We start from the raw sequence: 19,179 nt of genomic DNA on the forward strand, positions 1-19,179 counted from the left end.
ATTGAGCCCGAAACTCAGGCATGTGCCCTGACTGGGAATTAAACAGGCCACCTTTTGAAGCACAGGACAACACTCCAACCAACTGGGCAACACTGGCCAGGGCTCCTGAGTCTTCTTTAAAGGATTTGCTTTGAGGAAAGTGTGAAGATAGAAAATAAAAAATGGAATCACTTTAACCAAGCTGCTAAAATTATCCACACTATGAAGGCTAAGGCATGAGGACTCTATTCTTATTCTAACTAGCCTGGGGACTTAAACTTTTTGAACTTTCCAGTCTTGTGTCAATGCCTGTAAATACATTTGGACTTCCAGGTAACTTTCTGATTATCTGCCTGAAGGACTCACATATCCATTCAACCTGACATCTATTATATAGACCACCTGACATCCTTTAAAGGAATTTCATTTCAGAGGAAAAACCAGGTCAGCAATTAGAGAAGAGAGGAGACGGGGGAGAGCTAGACAAGGAAGATAAAAGAAGAGGACAGACCTCCTCAGCCACCTCGCACTTCCCAGTGCGACGGATGCCAGAACCCCACCCTCAGCTTCTGCCTCCTTTGTGATAAGCAGGAGTCCTAGCGTCTGACCTGACATTGGTCTGACCAAAGAATTCACCCATGGGTGAGGCGGGATGGCAGCTCTCCAGGAGCACCACTTGGTAAAACACCTGGAATCTCAGGCCTCCTGACTGCCCATCCTACCCCTTCCTCACTCTCACTGTTGTAGGCTGAACGGCACCAGGTGTCTGATAGGTGGGGTCTGGCCAAACCTGGTTCAGCACTTGGGTTCTGGCTAGGAAAGAATTCAGAGCTAGACCAAACTGTAAGAGAACATTTATCGGGTAGATTACAGAGGAAGAAAAAGCAATGCCTAGAAGAAATGGGCTTAGCAAACAAGTTCTAGAGGTAAAGTTAGGGCCCTTGGAGCTTGGGATTTGGGGATGTGCCTGGAGGGGTGGAGAGAGAGGGGGAAGGGAAAGGGACTCTCCTGGGAGATAGAGCGTGCTGGGTCCTCCATCCTAAGGATTTTAAGAGTGGAGATTTTAGGGGAGGTCCCAGGGAAATATCTTCATAAAATATTAGCAGTTTTCCAGGTGTGTCCATTCAGGGTTGTGGTCTCCACTGATTGGTTGGCCAGCACCAGGGGCAGGGGGTCATTATTCCATGCAGCTGGTCCTGAAGTCAGCGGGGGGGGGGGGCGCTGGTTTTGTTGCTTTTCTGGGCCTGGAGCTGAAATACAACTGAGGCCTAGATGTTATCTCTAGGGAGGAAAGTCAGGGAGTCCTAACCTCATGGACCAGGGATAGGCTAGGGAAGGAAAAGTCACCCTGGAGGTGAGGTCCCACCCTACAATTATCCATTGCTGGGCACATGGGGCTTTCCATCCTGGTGACCTTCTGTACCTGACCCTTTGTCCTTGCTCTGCTCATGTCTGTCTAACTGCCGGCAGCACCGCCAGTACTGCTGCCCCCTTCAGTTCTGCCACTGAAGCATTTAGAGCTCCCCACACAAAGTTCTGACCTCCCAGGAAGCAGGGTGAACTAGGAAATCCTCGTCCCTTACCTGCACCTAACAAGTCTAACTCTCAGGTCTCCCTCGACAGTTAAAGCCATCACCAGATACCATTCTGTGCCCACTACCACCACTACCACAAGAAGAACCCTCTGATAACCCTCCGACCGCCCGCTCTGCCCCATTCAGGGTCCACCGTAGGTATAGGGGTGCGGCTAACCTGTCAGACAGAGGGTACTGTGTGTGGCTGTATTGCCTGAGCCAGAACAGCTGTTCCTACAGTTTCCTCATGGACTTACCCCACTATCCACCTTCAAATTGCCAGCAAGGAGGGGGCAGGTCAACCTAAGCACCACCCAGGGGGTGAGGAGATGGGAGACAGAAGAGAAGGGGAGTTCTTAGGATCTCCTTCAGCCTTTATGGAAAAGCCAAGGACATGAAAGCCACTGCAATGTGATAGGGGTGCAAGCCGGGAGGAGGGGGATTTTGTACTGAATACCTTGTGTCACGATGCCTGGAATTTGATAAATGTTTAGAGGATGAATAATTGAACCAGCACTGGCCTTCAACCTGTTATCAAACTCCAGGGTTTCTGGAAGACCCTTGCCCAGTCTTCCTCACAGAGATATCCAAGGAACCAAGGAAAGGATTCTAAAATTCCCTTTCATCTGACTGGTATTTTAGAATGCAGAATGACCTGGAGAGTAGAAAGATAGAGGCAAGATCAGGAGGCTATTGCAATGGCTTCCTGAAAGATAAGAGCAAGTCAAGATGATAAGGAGTGGAAAGGAAAACAAAACCCAAAAGTCATTTTCCTCAGAGAACCAGCTTCTTTTTTTAAATATTTTTAATTGATTTGAGAGAGACATCCATTTGTTTTGTTGTTGTTAATCCTCACCCGAGGATATTTTTCCACTGATTTTTGGAGAGAGTGGAAAGGAGGGGGAAGAGAAACAGAGAAACATTGATTTTGTTGTTCCACTTATTTATGCACTCATTGGTTGATTCTTGTATGTGCCCTCATGGGGGATCAATCAATCCTTCAACCTTGGTATATTGCGAGGATGCTCTAACCAACTGAGCTACCCAGCCTTGGCTAAAATATTTTTTTTACTGTGGCAAAATGCACATTACACAAAATTAAGCACTTTAACCATCTTTTTAAAATTTATTTTAGAGAGGAAGGAAGGCGAAGAGAGAGAGGTAGAGAGAAACATCGATGTGAGAGAGATACAGCTATCTGTTGCCTCTGGTATGCTTCTGACCCATTGATGTTTCTCTCTCTCCCCACTTCCCCTCTAAAAGTCAGTGAACGAAAATGAATGAATCCTTGGGTGAGGATTTTTTTTTTTTTTAAGTGTACTCGTAAATTTAGAAAAATAAAACTGTACTATGAATGTAATCTGGTTTTCTCATAGATTAGGCTAGGAAGGCTATGGCCAACTAGGGATTTAAGAATTAATTTTTCAATAAAAATAAATAAAATAGCCCTGACCGATTTGGCTCAGTGGATAGAGTGTCGGCCTTCGAACTGAAAGGTCCCAGGTTCAATTCCAGTCAAGGGCATGTACCTTGGTTGCGGGCACATCCCAGTAGGGGGTGTGCAGGAGACAGCTGATCGATGTTTCCCTCTCATCGATGTTTCTAACTCTATCCCTCTCTCCTCCTCTCTGTAAAAAAAATAATAATAAATAAATAAATAAATAAATAAATAAATAAAAAATATATTAAGGAACATAAATAATAATAAAAAGAATTTATTTTTCACCTTTGGAGAAAACAACAAGTACCCGTCCCCCAAAATTATTCCTTCTCCTAAGCTATTGAAGTCTGCAGATTTTAAAAATCCGCACCTTCAAGGCCTATAAAGAACTACAACTCCCGGAGCATTAATGGCCCGGCCTTCTCCCCGCCCTGCCGGCTCCAGAGACTCCATTTCCCAGAAATCCCGGAGGCTGAGCGGAAGGCCGCATTACTCGGGCGCCCCCGCGCGGCGCACTTCGGCGGGGCTTCATTTCCCGGCGGCCCTCGCGGCAGGTTCCGGGATAAGGATAATTCATGATGGCGGGGGCTGGTTCCACCACTGTGTCCGGGGCAGGGACGCCGGTGGCGGGGCCCGCAGGCCGCGACATCTTCGCCGAGGGGCTCCTCGAGTTTCTGCGACCCGCTGTGCAGCAGCTCGACTCTCACGTCCACGCCGTCAGGTGCCCGAGAGGGGAGGTTGGGCGGGGCCTCTCGATTTCAGTTTTTTGTATGGGGCGGGGCCAAGAAAGGGCGGAGTCCAGATGGGTTGCTGCCAGGGTTCTGATGGGGCTAAGAATATGGGAACCTGGAGGCTGGACGGAACGGCCTCCGGGTGCGGGGGTGGGCGTGCGGCTCAGCACTTGGGAAACACGTAGGGGAACAGGTTTCTTGAGTCCATTGATTGACCCTGTAGGTCTTGTATTTCTTTGCAGAGAGAGCCAGGTAGAGCTGCGGGAACAAATTGACAACCTAGCTACTGGTGAGTAAGCATCCCTGTGTATTCGGAATCCCTCAGCTTACTTTCAGAACCTCATGTTTTGCCGTCCGTCCTCTGGGCTGAGTTTCTGTCATTTCCTTGCGGCATAGCAACGCTGCCTCAGATTCCTTTAAGTTTCTCGTGACTATGGTCCTTGTGGTGCAAGAGTGTTTTCCATCCTACTTTGCCAAAAAACAAGAAATGAGCCAGTAGGTATTAGTTGCACCTTACATTACACCCACAGAGCTGTGCCGTATCAATGAGGATCAGAAAGTGGCCCTGGATCTCGACCCCTATGTAAAGAAGCTACTTAATGCCCGGCGACGAGTTGTCTTGGTCAATAACATTCTGCAGAATGCCCAGGTAAAAGAATTTCCTACCATCCGTCATTCTTTGCTCTGCTTTATAAGTTCTCAGTGTATATCTCCACTATTCAAGAGATGTCTCCCGTCTCCAACTCAATGAAAGTCATTCTTCAAATCTTTGGGGAAAGGGAGTTGTCAACTAAATTAGTGTCTGCCATACTAGAACTGTTTATTCTTTATTTCTTTAAATATTTTGATTGATTTCAGAGAGGGAGAGGGATAGAAACATGGATGAGAATCGATTGGCTGCCTCCTGCACACCCCAGTGGGGATTGAGCCCACACCCTGAGTATTTGCCCTTACTGGGAATCGAGCCATGACCTCCTGGCTCATAGGTCGACGCTCAACCGAGCCACACCAGCTGGGCTAGAACTGTTTATTCTCAATACTCGGTGGCTCTTACTTACCTTCTTGTATACCTTAGAAGACCTACATTGAGATGGAGCCAGATATTTTATAGTGCCCAGGTAACAAGTGAGCTCTGAAGCCTTCCACAGAGCAGTTAAGATTACAAATTTGTCTTATAGGAGCGGCTGAGGCGCCTAAACCACAGCGTTGCCAAGGAAACAGCCCGAAGGAGGGCAATGCTGGATTCTGGAGTTTACCCCCCTGGCTCCCCAAGCAAGTAACAAAAGATGGGCCTCAGGATAGCTCAAGTACTATTTTCCACCTGCCTCATTTCCTTCAGGACACCCTATAACCCTGGGACATCCAGACAATCCTATGGATTGTGTTTGAAGCACTTAACAGTCGTACCCATTTATGTGGGGGTCCACAGAAATCTCTTCAGCAGGACTCAGGATCCCAAAGGATTTATTCCAGCTCTTACTTCCAAGAATGAGCCGAGACCCCTACATTTTTTAAAGGAACATACTCAAGTTCCTAGTTAACTTTCTTCAGATCGAGTTAACCAGGGAGGGTCGTCTTGTTCCGTGGCTGGAAAAGTTGGTCAAGTTGTTGGGGCCTGGGCAGCACATCCTCTACCTGGGACTTCTCCTTTTCCCGTTTATGCTTAGGATTGGGAGAGGCCAGGCAGTCACCCATCCACCCTCTTGTAGATCTCACTGGCTTGAACACAGTAGTCTTTGCTGGAACCATTTAATTCAATAAATGCTTAAACAACATTCTAGTTTACTTTGGTATATGGAAAGGTTCCAAGAATCTTTGTACTTTAATAAATTCAAATTCAGCTTCAAATTGTGATATAGCGTTCACAATGAAAATACTCGAGTAGCATTTTCAACGAAGAGCTCAGAAAGCAAAAAAGGTGGCCAAATAACACAGAAATACAAGACCAAGAAAAAGCCCTACTAGGAAGTACTTTATTTTTCTTAGAAAAAAAAAAAATTCCAGGCATGAACAGCTGACGTTTCAACAACAAAGAACTGGTTAAGGAGAGGTTTCAAGGAGCTGGGGATTCTACAATATTATGAAGAAAAGTTGGTAACCTGCTTCACTAGAGATGGGAGACTCCTGGCTACCAAGTCAGTTAAGAATCCAGGGGATAACATTTCCTTCCGTAGAGTTTATATTTGCTGTCTCCCCTATCCCTCAGAAATGCCACCACATAAAGCCCAGTAGCAGTTAGCTTAGGCTCCAATCTTCCCCTTGGATAAGAAAGGGTGGAGAGAAGGGACAGTCACTCCTGAGTCTCCATGCTTTCCTCCTCCTCTCCTTGAGGTGGTTCTTCTGTATTCTCCTCCTCTTCCTCTCCTTCCTTCTTCTCTGGCGGCTTCTCATAAGCCTTTTCTGAAGGTGTCACTATCACTCCATCCCAGGTAGATATTTCAGAAGCAAGATCTAGAAGAGAAAAAAGGTATGATTTCAGACAAGTAGCCCAGCACACAAGTCATGATCTACACAGTGGAAATATTAAGACATCTAAGCAGTGTAGTTTCTTTGTAGACCACAGAATACCCTAAAGAACCTCCAGCCCAGGATCACTCACAGCTGGCATCACCCTCCTGGCCAAGGATCTTCCTGAAGCCACCATGTGAGAGGATTCGGACCAGAGTCTGGGCTGTGTAGCAGACCATGTCCTGAAGGAGAGCAAAGTGAGGATAAATAAGGAAGTATAATCAAAATACCTTGTTTGACTAACATTCTCATGAAAACAGAGATGAAGATAACCTTTTAATTTCAAGCCCCATATCCTTGACCCCTTAAGACCACATTCCCTCTGCCTTCAGACCCAGGAGTATTCAAGAGTGTCGCACAACAGACCATTTCAGAGCTGTCCCAATACCTGCTGTTCCAAGGTCATGACTGTGTGTACTCTGAAGTTGCCACTCTCACAGGGGTCTGTGATACCCATGGACCCTGGCAAGAACAGTCCTGCAGCCAGAATCTGCAAGCAACGCCTGAAACACAGGGAGGTATTAAAAGAGCATACAAGACGGTTGACCTCCAGTCCCACCCCGAGAAGCATGCTATACCTGTATGCCACATTTAGGGCCAAAGGCTGTCTGGTCGGGTTGTTCATCACGGCATAGTGCCCCTGGAAAAGAACAAATCAGGTAGGTGTGCCATAAAAAAGCAACCTCTTTTCAAACAAACTGAAACTTGAAGCTATCATGAGGAAAACTGGTTATTAAGGCCAAGTCAAAATGTTCACGTTCAGAAGGGATTCTGAAGTGACTGCTCATCTAGTATGTCCTCTCCATTATTACATTAGTGAAATGACAGCAATAATAAAAAAGGCAAAGGGGCATTTATAACTACTCTTTTACTACTCTAAAAAAATCTTTATTGGATTACTTGTCCAGCAATGAAATATTTTTTAAGCTTCACCAAACTTCAGATTCTGGTAGATGTCAGAGTATTATTAAATAGGAATGATCAGGAACAACTGCCCTTTACTTACGAGTAGGTCAAGGATCCAGGGTGTGAGGGGCTCAAAGCCAGGAAAACGAATCCTCAGGTCCTTCAGAAGTCTGATGAGAACTTTAACTCTAAAGGTAGGAGGGACCCAGGGAGTAAAAGTAATATGATTATGCACTTCCACATCCAAGGTACACAGCTAAAGCTATTTCCAGAACTACGCACTCTCTCCTTTCGATTTCAATTAGAATTTTAATGTAAAATTCAGAATCCAGACAGAAGGTTGGAGCCAAAATAGTTCTGTCAGAGGAAGTACAGCAGTATCCTGTACTGTAGTTAGAAGGGTTATCATAGCTCAGATAGTGAGGGGGGAACTCACGTGGACTGAGAAGCATTTTCTTCAAACCAGCGAGCATGTCGGATGGCGGCTAAGGCACTCTGCAACACCTTGATGTCCACTAGAAGCATGACAGGCCAAGATGAAACATTCCTATTATTAAGCAAGCAATTCAACCCACTACCACGGTTCAGTAACCTGGACGGATGACAGGATAACGTAATTCCTAAACCACACCATGTTCGCCCTGGCCAGGTAGCTCAGTTAATTGGAGCACCATCCCATGCACCAAAAGGTTGTGGGTTCGCCCTGGCCATTTGGTTAGAGCGTCATCCCCAGTACATCAAGGTTGAGGATTTGATTCCCCGGTCAGGGCCCACACAAAAACCATCCAGTTGCCCTAGCGGTTTGGCTCAGTGAATAGAGCACCGGCCTGCAAACTGAAAGGTCCCAGGTTCGATTCTGGTCAAGGGCACATGCCCAGGTTGTGGGCTCGATCCCCAGTGGGGGCTTGCAGGAGGCAGCCGATCCATGATTCTCTCATCACAGATGTTTCTCTCTCTTCCTTCCTCTCTAAAATCAATAAAAATATATTAAAAAATAAAACTGTGCTAAAAAAAAAAAAAAAGCCAATGAATGCATAGATAAGTGGAACAACAAATAGATGTTTTTCTCTCTCTAAAATCAATAAATAATATTTTAAAAAGGTTGTGGGTTCCATTCCCAGACCAGGCACATACCTAGATTGCTGGTTTAATTCCCTGTCAGGGTACATACACAAGGCAACCAATCAATGTTTCTCTCCCCCTTTCCTCTCTCACTAAAAAAAAAAAATCAATAAAAATACATGTCCTGGGTGAGGATTTAAAAATAATAAAAAAATTAAAAAATTAATAAACCACTCTATGTTCCTGTTCAAGATCAGCAAATCACTTGTCCAAAACTCGCTACTTTTCCCCTAGACCAGTGGTCGGCAAACCGCGGCTCTTTGGCCCCTTGAGTGTTCTAATGCCACTTCTTCAAAATAGACTCGCCCAGGCCAAAAACCAACTTCTGCGCATGGGCCATGAAGTTCCGCACGTGGTATTTTGTGGAAGAGCCACACTCAAGGGGCCAAAGAGCCACACTCAAGGGGCCAAAGAGCAGCATGTGGCTCGCGAGCCACGGTTTGCCGACCACTGCCCTAGATCAAATCTAGAAGCATACATGATCCACGATGATTTCCAAAAGCCTAACCCAACTCCATAAGTATTTCCATAGTTCTTAAGCTCTCAAACTGCTTTCCTGGTCATCCTATCTTTGACAATTTCACTAGCAAGCTGGTAAACCTGTCTCCAAATTACAGACGGAGGTAACAAAGTTTGGGAGTAAACTTAGGTTGCAGAAGGTTTTATGTGGAATAGCAGCAACAAGCTAAGTAAACTCAACAGCAACTGTATTCCATGTTTTGAATTTCCTCCAAATTTCCCAGCAATGGAAAAAAAGGACTAACAATGGAGTTCTGGATCCAGTTTTCGGAGATTGGGTGGCACTGTTGTAATGAGAATCTTCACTGTAGCATCAGAAGAACTGATCTCAAAGCCAGTTTCATTGGTCAGCATGGTCAAAACTAAAAGAAGAGAAAAAATTCAAAAGCTCTAACTCTCAGATTTCCATGAGTGAATTGATAGGTTTTCAAAAGCAGCAAGAGTCCAGAATGAGTATTTAGAATACAGAGTTTTAAAGGTAAATATCATGTCAACAAAAATAAAGAAAGTAAAGGAGATCAACAGGATTTTGAACAATGGAGATCTTGCCCACACTTCCCCAACATAAAGCTCTCCATGCACATTTCCTTCTGGCCAGACTTTAACTGTATGCTTAGAATTACAGATCTGGCTCTTATGTCCACTAAATACGCGTTCAGCAACAAACTCAAACCTTCAGAAGGATCCTGTGCTCTTAGGCTTTCCACGACTTTGTTCCCTAGGGCAGCAACAGCTTCCACTAAAATGAGAGAAAAGGAGAGAAATTTGGGTTTTAAAGATCCCTATGCCTCAAATCCAACTGCTGTGTTCTGTTTCCGCAGCCAGAAAGAGGTATACTCACATGTTGGCAAAATCTTTAGGATTACCACCAGGTCAGCCACATTATGTCCTGTAGTCATTGTTCCCTTTTTATATGATCCAACCTGTCGCACTTCTTCAATTTGCTGTTGGAAAAAGAATTTCAGAGAGAGAGAAAAAAAGTGAGAAGACTGCCTACTTCCTCAGACCTCAGTTACAACACAGCTGCTTATTACCCAGATTTGGAAGTTGCACAGGTCAAATCATATCCCAAAACCATTAAGAAAAGCCTGATACATCATGGCGAGCTGAAAACAATAATACAAATCTTGTCCCCAAGATCAGTACCACAAAAGAATTCCATTGTACTTTCCCATGTAGGCGTGGCTTTGATAATATAATAATATAATAATATAATAATGGAAGAATTAAAAATACAGGAGCCAATGTAATTTCCACAGACCGAGGCTGCCCTTTTTCCAGGATTAAATCATCAAAAACTCACCACTTCAAATGTCCCTGGAGCCACAATCAAATTGTCAATCACATTGTTTATTTTTGTCACCAGAGAAAGGATAGAGGCCTGAAAAACAGCAGGAAACAAACACAACCTCAGGTGAAAAATTATAAGCAACTTCTCAGTTTGAATTATTTCCCCCTAGTCCTTTCCATGCAAGCTGAATCAATACCAATATAATGCTTTGAAAACACCCATCTGGCCTTGAATTCACCAGAAGAAAACTTGTTTTTATCTCAAAGATAGATTCCCCAATAAAAATATGAACGCAGGGGGACAATGGTAAGATATGTACACATATAATACCTTAATAAAAAAAATAAAAAAAAAAAAAAAATATGAACGCATATGTAATCTGGCACTCCTCCTCCACCCACAATGAGAAATGAGAACAATTTTAGAGTAGTCCATTTTGCCAGTTTTGTTTTCCATGGTTTCAGTTACCTGCAGTCAACTGTGTTAGGAAAATATTAAATGGAAAATTCCAGAAATAAACAATTCATAAGTTTTAAATTGTGCACCATCCCCCTCGTGACATGAGTCACCCCTTTGCCTAGTATATCCATGCTGTACATGCTGCCTGCCCAAAGCCTTCTCTGTTATCAGAGCAACTGTTGAGGTGTCACAGTGCTTCAGTTCAAGTAAGCCTTCTAGTAAGCCGCCCAAGGCTATGCCAGTGCCTGGCATTCACCTCCCTTCACTTCCTCATGTAGGCAGAGGATCTATCATCCACACTATCACGTGAAAGAGAGTGAGCACAGTACAGCAAGAGATTCTGAGAGACCTTATTCACATACCTTTTATTACAGTATATTATTATAATTGTTCTATTTTAGAAGTTATAGTTACTGCTATTAAGCTCTTAATGTGTCTAATTTGTAAATTAAACTTTATCATAGGTACGTATGTACAGGAAAAAAGATAGTATATACAAGGCTCAGTACTATCTGCAGTTTCAGGCAAACAGGGTCTCAGAACATACACCCCATGTACAAGGCTGGGACGGGGGAGGAGAGGGAGGCTAATACAAACCTGTGAGGTTTGGGCTCTGATAACAGTAACCTCACCAGCAGTTACTCACTTCTCTAGCTTTCTCAGAGAAATCACAGGAAAAAAGCCCAAAGAATATACCTGTTCAGCAGAATTAGGAGCAAGGTCCTGATTTCTTTTCAGCAGTGCCTCACTGAAGGAAGATTCATCAGGTGCTGGCTTAACCCGAGGGAAGGCCATTTCACACTAAACCAGAAATAAACAACTACTTATTATTTATCAAAATAATACACAGCCCTGGCTGGTTTGGCTCAGGAGATAGAGCATTGGCCTGCAGACTAAAGGATCCCAGGTTCAATTCCAGTCAAGGGCACATGCCCAGGTTGCTGGCTCCATCCCCAGTAGGGGTGTGCAGGAGACAGCCTATCAATGATTCTCTCTCATCATTGATGTTTCTACCTCTCCCTCTCCCTTCCTCTCTCTGAAATCAATTATATTTTTTAATTCTTTATTGTTTAAAGTATTACATAAGTCTCCGTTTACCCCCATTTACCTCTCCCCACCCCCCCCCACAGCACATGCCCTCACTACCCACCCACCCCTGCCCCCCATCTGTGTCCATCGGTTATGCTCATATGCATGCATACAAGTCCTCAATAAAAATATTTTCTTAAAAAATAATATACTGGGGAGATTATTTTTCTGTTGCTACAACAGAAAAAATTGAAAACAAAAAATCTTTCAACACTTGTTTTTACTCAAGATGTCCAAACAAGGCTACAAACTGGAAGAAACAGCCATAACTTAAGCTCTTGCCACCTTAATATTAACAGATAAGCCAGAGATAAAATAATTATTCAGAACAAACATAACAAACATGTTACTGCCAATAGTAGCCAAGGAGTTAGCTTACCTACCCTGCTGACTGGTATACGGTTTTTGTATGTAAAGCAACATGCAGCTGATTCAAAACCCCAACTCTAGTCACTAATCCCTTTTCCTACTGCATCCACCATTTTGACAGGGAGATGCTGGGCTCCAGGAAACTACAAGTGACAAGTGGGCAGGCTCCGTTTCTGTCAATGGGGGAACGGGGCAATGGTACTCACCAAATAGAAATCAAATGGGATGTGCGGCACAAAGGGCCTGAACCTAAAACCAGAGAAACAGTTCACATGATTAACTACAGAAAGTAAAGTGATTTAGCTTGGGGGCCAAACTCGTTTAGCAGGCCAGCATGTGGTTTCTAAACCACGGCTGGATCTCACAAAAGCAGGAACCATTAGTCCCCTCCAAACTCTCACTCGGGTGACGGAAATGGGAACTAACCAGCGCGGAGATGCTAAAAACTGGCACTCACCCTCCTCCTGGGCCTCCTCTGGAACCAAAGCGCCCGCCACGACCTCGGCCTCTGTCGCCCCTGGAAATGCATAAAATAGATAGACTTTAACGTGTTTCTCCACCATACCGGCCTATCATTTCAAGTTTGCCTACCTCCATCTCCGAACTTTCCTTTGGAAACTAAGAATCCCCATTCCCACTTACATTTCTCCCCATTTCAAAAGCCCCACCTCACCCATGACCCCCTCGTTCTGGATACTTTAATCACAACCCACACCAAATAATGACGGGGCTCCAACACTGAGCCCCTACAAGATATACCCCATAACCCCTGGGACACGCCAACTCTAACACGTCAGAGACTAAAGACTGCTTATTTCTTCACTGAGACAGTAAAACACGTCTCGGGCATATCTGGTCAAGCACTCAGAGGATGAATGAGGCCACGTTCAAGCCTTCTCAGGCTACATGGGGAGACCAGAGGGTTGCTCTCCCTGGGACCTGAGGACACCCCCTCACCTGAACCCCTCGGAAGTGGAGTTGTGGGACCCTCCATCCCAGGCCCAGGTTCCCCGCCTTCGCGGCCTCCGCTCTCCCCCACCAGCCCAGACCTGGAGGTCTCAGGTTTTAGGGCAGCCCCCAGACACGTGGTCCTTCCCGGTCCTCCGACTCCTTCCGGCCCACCTCCCCAAAGATCCCGGCCAGACACCCCCCACCTTTCCAGACCACCTCAGTGTCCTTACCTCATGGCGCCCTAAATCCTGAACAATGGAAGCCACACCAACCGCCCCTCTCCTCCGAGAAGCCGACCGGCGCAGAGGTGGCTTGCCGGCGTATTCCAACAAACGACGGTGCGATTGGCTCCCGCCTTACTCCTCCGCTCATGCCTATTGGTTTGCCGTAGAAAGCAGGCTTGTAAACCAATAGAAATCCCTGCTGTGTCAGGAGCTAGCCAATAAGGATAGACTAGACAGTAATGGCGATTTTTTTTTTTTTTTTTTTTTTTACCAGACAGTAGACGGCCTGTGTGATCAGGACAGAGACTACGTAGAAAACTTTCTATAGGAATCCTGAGGCGTCTGCTCTCGCGGCAGCAGAGTGGCGCAGCGGAAGCGTGCTGGGCCCATAACCCAGAGGTCGATGGATCGAAACCATCCTCTGCTAGCAGAGTTTTTTTTTTTCTTTTCACCCTCACTAGAATAAAAGAGCATTTTTACTTTTTCAGTAAAAGCAAACGCCATCCTTCTACTCTTTCCTCCCTCAAAAAATGCAATCTTTTGAAGCTGTTTTTGCCATTAGCAAGTGAAGTGATGGAATAGGAAAGGACTTCAAGCAGCAATGAACACAACTCAGAAGAAGCGGCTCTGAGAAAAGGAGGCATGTGTTGATTGAATCAGAGGGGGAAAGCACTGATGGTGAGGGACTAGAAGGAAACTGAGGCAGCTTCGGAAAGAGATTCCAGAAAAAGCCAGCAAGGGAAGAAGCAAGGCGAGAAGGATCCGGCCCATCCCCGTGGCAGTTTCCCGCACTTTTCTTTCCTCATTCTACAAACTGACGGATTTTACCCTTATGCGAGGTTTCACCAGTTACATATGCCAATATGCTGTATTTGCGTTTAAACCAAACAGATTACTACGTGCTTTGCCCCTCCTTGTAATACATTTTCCCCCCGCTTGCCTCCTTTGGCATTGATTAATGTTTATTATTCCCTTCCCGCCTTTGTTAATTGAAAGTTACTCTTCTTCTTCTCTTATATTGGCTACCCTAAAAATTATAACATGCATCCTTGATTTATGTAATATTTTTTTTACTCTTCTCGTAAAAAATGCAGGAATAATTAATCATCACTCCCTCCAGAATTATATGCTATTGCTGTTGTCATAATTCTTTTAAATACTTTATTGATATGTGATTTATTACAACAAATGCACAGATCTTAAGCCCACAGCTCGATCATTTTTGAGTAATATATTCCGTCTATAGAACCAACACCCAGATTACGATTTTTTTTTTATCACCTCAGTTTGCTCATACCCCTTTGCCCTGCCACTAGTGGCAATCTCTCTTCTGATTTCTATGATCATAGATTAGTTTTGTCTGTTCTTGAACTTCAAATAAATGGACTCACACTGTATGTACTCTTTTTTCAGCCTAGCTCCAGTTTTTGCATTTATCAGCAATTTGTCCCATTTTATTTATGAGTAGCATTCCACTGAATGATTATACCACAGTTTGTCCTTTCTCCTTTTTTAAAATATATTTTTATTGATTAGAGAGAGAGAGGAAGGGAGAGTGATAGAGAGATAGAAACATTGATCAACCGCCTCCTACAGGCCCCCCACTGTAGATCAAGCCCACAACCTGGGCATATGCCCTGACTGGACACGAACAGGTGAGCTCTTGGTGAATGGGTTGATGCTCAACCACTGAGCCACATAGGAGTGTGTGTCTGTCCTTTCTCCTTTGGATGAATTCAGGACGTCTAACCAACTGAGTCGCAGACAAACTCATTTGGGTTGCCATTATAAATAAAGCTATGGACATTTTTTTTGCAAAATTCTTGTGGTCAGATGCATTCACTTCTCTTGGGTAGGTGTAGGTATATATGTGCACACAATTTAATTATCTATATATTTTCAATCCCACTAGGCATTAATGTTTATTAATTAAATTAGTGGTCATTTAGATTTATCATTTTTTAAACTTTATTTTTATTGTTGACTAAATTTACCATTTTTTAAAAATTTTTTTATTGATGAGAAAGAGAGAGAGAGATTTGTTGTTCCACCCATTCATGCACCCAGCCAGGGGCCGGATTGGTTACTATAGCAACTCCTGAGCTTAAGACTCACGTGAAGTTCCCTCCTTCTTATGGCTTTCTTTTTTACTGTAAAAAAAAGTTGTCAATCTAATAATGGTTTTTCCTTTGAAGGCAATTAATACTTTTTTTTTTTTTACAGAGAGGAATAAAGCATTAGAAACATCAATTAGAGAGAAACATGGATCAGCTGTCTCCTGCACACCTCCTACTGGGGATGAGCTGGAAACCAAGGTTTATGCCCCTGACCGAAATTGAACCTGGGACCCTTCATTCCGCAGGCTGATGCTCTATCCACTGAGCCAAACTGGTTAGGGCTAATACTCTTTTTTATATTTTATTTTATTGTTTTGGTTTTTTCCTCTTTTTTATATTTTAAAGATTTTATTTTTTATTTAATTTCCTGCAGTTTCATTCTGATGGATTTAGATATGTATTTTTAAAAAAATCCTATTTGAGGTTTGTTGCACTTGAATTTGTGGCTTAATTATTTCATCTACCTTTTAAGATTCTCAGCCATAATCTCCTCACATATTGTTTCTATCCTATTATTTCCCTCCTTCTGCGATCCAAATAAAAGTGTGTCAGAATTTCTCACAGTATCCTCTATGTCTCTAACATTCTCTTAGGTTTTTCATCCCTTTTATTATCATTATGAGAGGGAAAAATACATAGATTTGTTGTTTCATTCATTGGTTGATTTCTTCCTTGTATGTGCCCTGACCGGGATCGAGCCTGCAACCTGCCACAACCTTGGCATATCTTGGCACATCGGGAAGTCACTCTAATCAACTGAACTATCCAGCCAGGGCTTTCTTCTGTTCTTTCTTTTGAACCATTTATTCGATTCTCAGGGTAGTCTAACTTGCTGTTATATCCATCAATTGGTTTTTAATTTTGGTTTTTGAATATTTTGGGTCTGGATTTTTTAATTCTAGTTTACCCTACTCTTAGGTTTTTCCTAAGAGTGCAGCCTTCCAGGATCCTAACCCAAAACAGGATGGTGGTTTACCAGGGCTCTCACCTTTGGGGACATTTGGATTCCAATTTTGTCTCGCTTGCCCCACACAGCCTATTTTCTTCCACCAGTTCCCGATCAGCAAATGACCTTAAGGTAAAAGCAAGTCCCACTGCTGATCTCAACTTTGTTTTTCTGCCCTTTCCGTTCTAACACCAATAATTCCTCACCCTTGTACTAGTTCTTGATCTTTTAAAAAATATTTTTATTGATTTTGAGAGAGAGAAGGGAAAAGGAAAAAAACGGGGAGGGGGGAGAGAGAAAGAGAGAGAGAGAGAGAGAGAGAGAGAGAGAGAGAGAGAGAGAGATTGATATGCTGCCTCCTGCACATCCCAGGGATCCACCCTGCAACCCGGGCATGTCCTGACTGGAAATTGAACTGGCAGCCTTTCAGTGCATGGGACGGCTGTCAGCCAACTGAGCCACACTGTCCAGGGCTTGATTTTTAAATGTATTTAATCCAACATTTTTAGTTGTCTTCAGCTTGGAAATTAGACAAATTATTTAATCAAACATTATTGTTGGAGGAGCTCAATTATTAAATTAGGTATCTAACCCAGTCATTTCTCCTGAACCCCAGTTCCACTAATCCATTGACCTATTGGACGGACACCTCCATTTAGGTTTCTACAGGAACCTCAGATCTAACGAACTAAAATTGTTAACATCTCCCAAAAGCCTGCTTCTTCAGCTTCTCAAAGAATGGTTCGATGTCACCTAGACTTGGTTATTTGTATATTGTCTTCTCTTCCTGAAGTTCAATTGATCCTACTTATAAAACATCTCCCTATACTTAAAAATTTATGCATTTAAAATTTTAAGAGGGTACAAAAACAAGAAAAAAAGGGGAAAGGAACTAAAAAAAAATTTAAGAGGATAGATCTCACGTCAGTGTTCTTAACATACACGAACACAAAAAGACACAAGCGCTCGGCCAGTGTGGCTCGGTTGTTTGGAGTGTTCTCCCGTGCTCTGAAGGGTCTCGGGTTTGAGTCTGTTAGGGCACATACCCAGGTTGGGGGTTCGATCCCTGGTGGGGAGGCAACCAATAGGGTTCTCTCTCTCTGTCTGTAAAATAAAATTTAAAAAAATCCTCAGGTGAGCATAAAAAACACAAGGAAACTTTTGGAGGTGACAGATATATTCGTTACCTAGATATTGTGGCGACATTTTCACAAGTATATACATATGTCCAAACTAATCTAATCGTGTACATTAAATATATAGTTTGTGGTGTATCAATTATACCTCAACAAAACTGTTTTTTAAAAATCTCCCTAGTAAGAAAGTTGAAGAAATGTTAAGCTGTGTCCTTCAAGCAATTTTATATTGTCTATGAACTTTCTGGTCTGTGATCTCTCCGACAGTTTGCCTGATAGTGTATGTGGAGGCTAATATTTCATCAAGGAAACTTTCTACATTCTCCAAACTTTTTAAAATAAAATTTTAAGTGGCTTGCTCCATATCAATAAAAAATTGACACATTAAAAAAAAAAAATCACCCTGCCTGGCTGGTGTGGTTCATTGGTTGAGCATCAACCCAGGAATCAAGAGGTCACTGGTTTGATTCCCAGTCAGGGCACATGCCCAGATTGCGGGCTTGATCCCCAGTAGGGGGCGTGCAGTAGGCAACCGATCAATGATGTTTCTCTCTCATCAATGTTTCTATCTCTTTAAACCTCTTCCTTCCTCTTTCTCTAAAAATCAATAAAAACATATTTTTAAAAAATCACCCTGACTGGTGTGGCTCAGTTGGTTGAGCTTCGTCCAGTGCACTGAAAGGTCGCTGGTTTCACAGCACATGCCCAGGTAGTGGGGTCAGTAGTGGTTGGGTTGCATGCGGGAAGCAACCAATCGATGTTTCTCTCTCTCTCCCCCTCTCCCTTCCTCTATCTATAAATCAATAAAAACATATAAAAAAATTTTAATCTCCTATCTACCTTTATAGTCTCTGTAGCTCCCCTTATGGGACCAAGACATGCCTGTCACACAAAAGCTTGCATAAGTTGCCATCTGCTGCCCTTTTTTGCCTCATTCATTCCTACATGTACACACCTTACATCATAGATCAGGGTTGAAAACATAAACTCCTACTGCAGCCAGTAATGCCAATGAGTGAACAGGGTGGAAAAGACCCATCACGAACTAAACATCTCAAGGAGGCAATGGATACTAGTTCCAGCTGATTGATCATGGATAGATGCAGGGCATATATTATCAGCTCTCCAATATTTCAAGACGAGTCAGAACACCAAACATTCATGTGCCATCTACTGATTTTTAAATTTATTTTATTTTATTTTAAATATTTTATTGATTTTTTGCAGAGAGGAAGAGAGAGGGATAGAGAGCTAGAAACATCAATGAGAGAGAAACATCGATCAGCTGCCCCCTGCACACCCCCCACTGGGGATGTGCCCGCAACCAAGGTACATGCCCCCGACAGGAACCGAACCTGGGACCCTTGAGTCCGCAGGCCGACGCTCTATCCACTGAGCCAAACCGGTCCTGACTGATTTTTAAATTTATTTTAGATAAAGAGGAAGGGACAGGGAGAGAAAGAGGGAAACATCAATGTCAGAAAGAAACATCCAACAGTTGCCTCCCGACCGGGGATTAAACCTGAAACCCAGGAATCGAACCCGAGACCCTTCAGTGCACGGGCAGACCCTACAAGCAAGTGAGCCACACCAACAATGGCCCATCTGCCCATCTGCTGATTTTTAAGTTTGGGCTATTAGATATAGAGAGAGAAAATGCAGGCCAAACAAAATGTGCCTGCCATCCTAAATTGGGCTACTGTTTGCTCTAACCCATAGAAATACTCAAAATTCTCCTAACATTCTCTATGTAGAAAACATATGTCCGTTTCTGCTCTCTCTGCACAGAATACTTTTCTCATCCTTCTACCCTTGTT

The 19,179-nt window shown here is 43.6% G+C and overlaps 2 protein-coding genes and 1 non-coding gene across 3 annotated transcripts; 2 read left to right on the forward strand and 1 right to left on the reverse strand.

The window, feature by feature from the left end:
* The first annotated feature begins 3,521 nt into the window (after positions 1–3,521).
* On the forward strand, positions 3,522–5,576 carry SNAPIN (SNAP associated protein). Its single transcript, XM_008155781.3, has 4 exons — positions 3,522–3,715; positions 3,968–4,014; positions 4,256–4,374; positions 4,904–5,576. Exons 1-4 carry the CDS (start codon positions 3,570–3,572, stop codon positions 5,003–5,005), a joined length of 414 nt encoding a protein of 137 aa, XP_008154003.2. The 5' UTR covers positions 3,522–3,569; the 3' UTR covers positions 5,006–5,576.
* A 103-nt stretch (positions 5,577–5,679) lies between these two features.
* ILF2 (interleukin enhancer binding factor 2) lies at positions 5,680–13,269 on the reverse strand. Its single transcript, XM_054711727.1, has 14 exons — positions 13,170–13,269; positions 12,446–12,505; positions 12,195–12,237; positions 11,227–11,331; positions 10,084–10,161; positions 9,622–9,724; positions 9,454–9,519; positions 9,026–9,142; positions 7,576–7,654; positions 7,240–7,327; positions 6,812–6,873; positions 6,622–6,736; positions 6,325–6,415; positions 5,680–6,176 (listed from the first exon to the last, which is right to left on the reverse strand). The coding sequence occupies exons 1-14, from the start codon at positions 13,172–13,174 to the stop codon at positions 6,016–6,018; spliced, it is 1,173 nt and encodes a 390-aa protein (XP_054567702.1). The 5' UTR covers positions 13,175–13,269; the 3' UTR covers positions 5,680–6,015.
* Positions 13,270–13,518: 249 nt separating this feature from the next.
* TRNAM-CAU (transfer RNA methionine (anticodon CAU)) lies at positions 13,519–13,590 on the forward strand. Its single transcript has one exon. It is a non-coding gene; the product is annotated as a tRNA-Met (tRNA).
* Positions 13,591–19,179: the final 5,589 nt, after the last annotated feature.

The sequence above is a fragment of the Eptesicus fuscus genome, chromosome 22 (assembly GCF_027574615.1).
Source record: "Eptesicus fuscus isolate TK198812 chromosome 22, DD_ASM_mEF_20220401, whole genome shotgun sequence".
NCBI classification, from domain to species: Eukaryota; Metazoa; Chordata; class Mammalia; order Chiroptera; family Vespertilionidae; genus Eptesicus; species Eptesicus fuscus.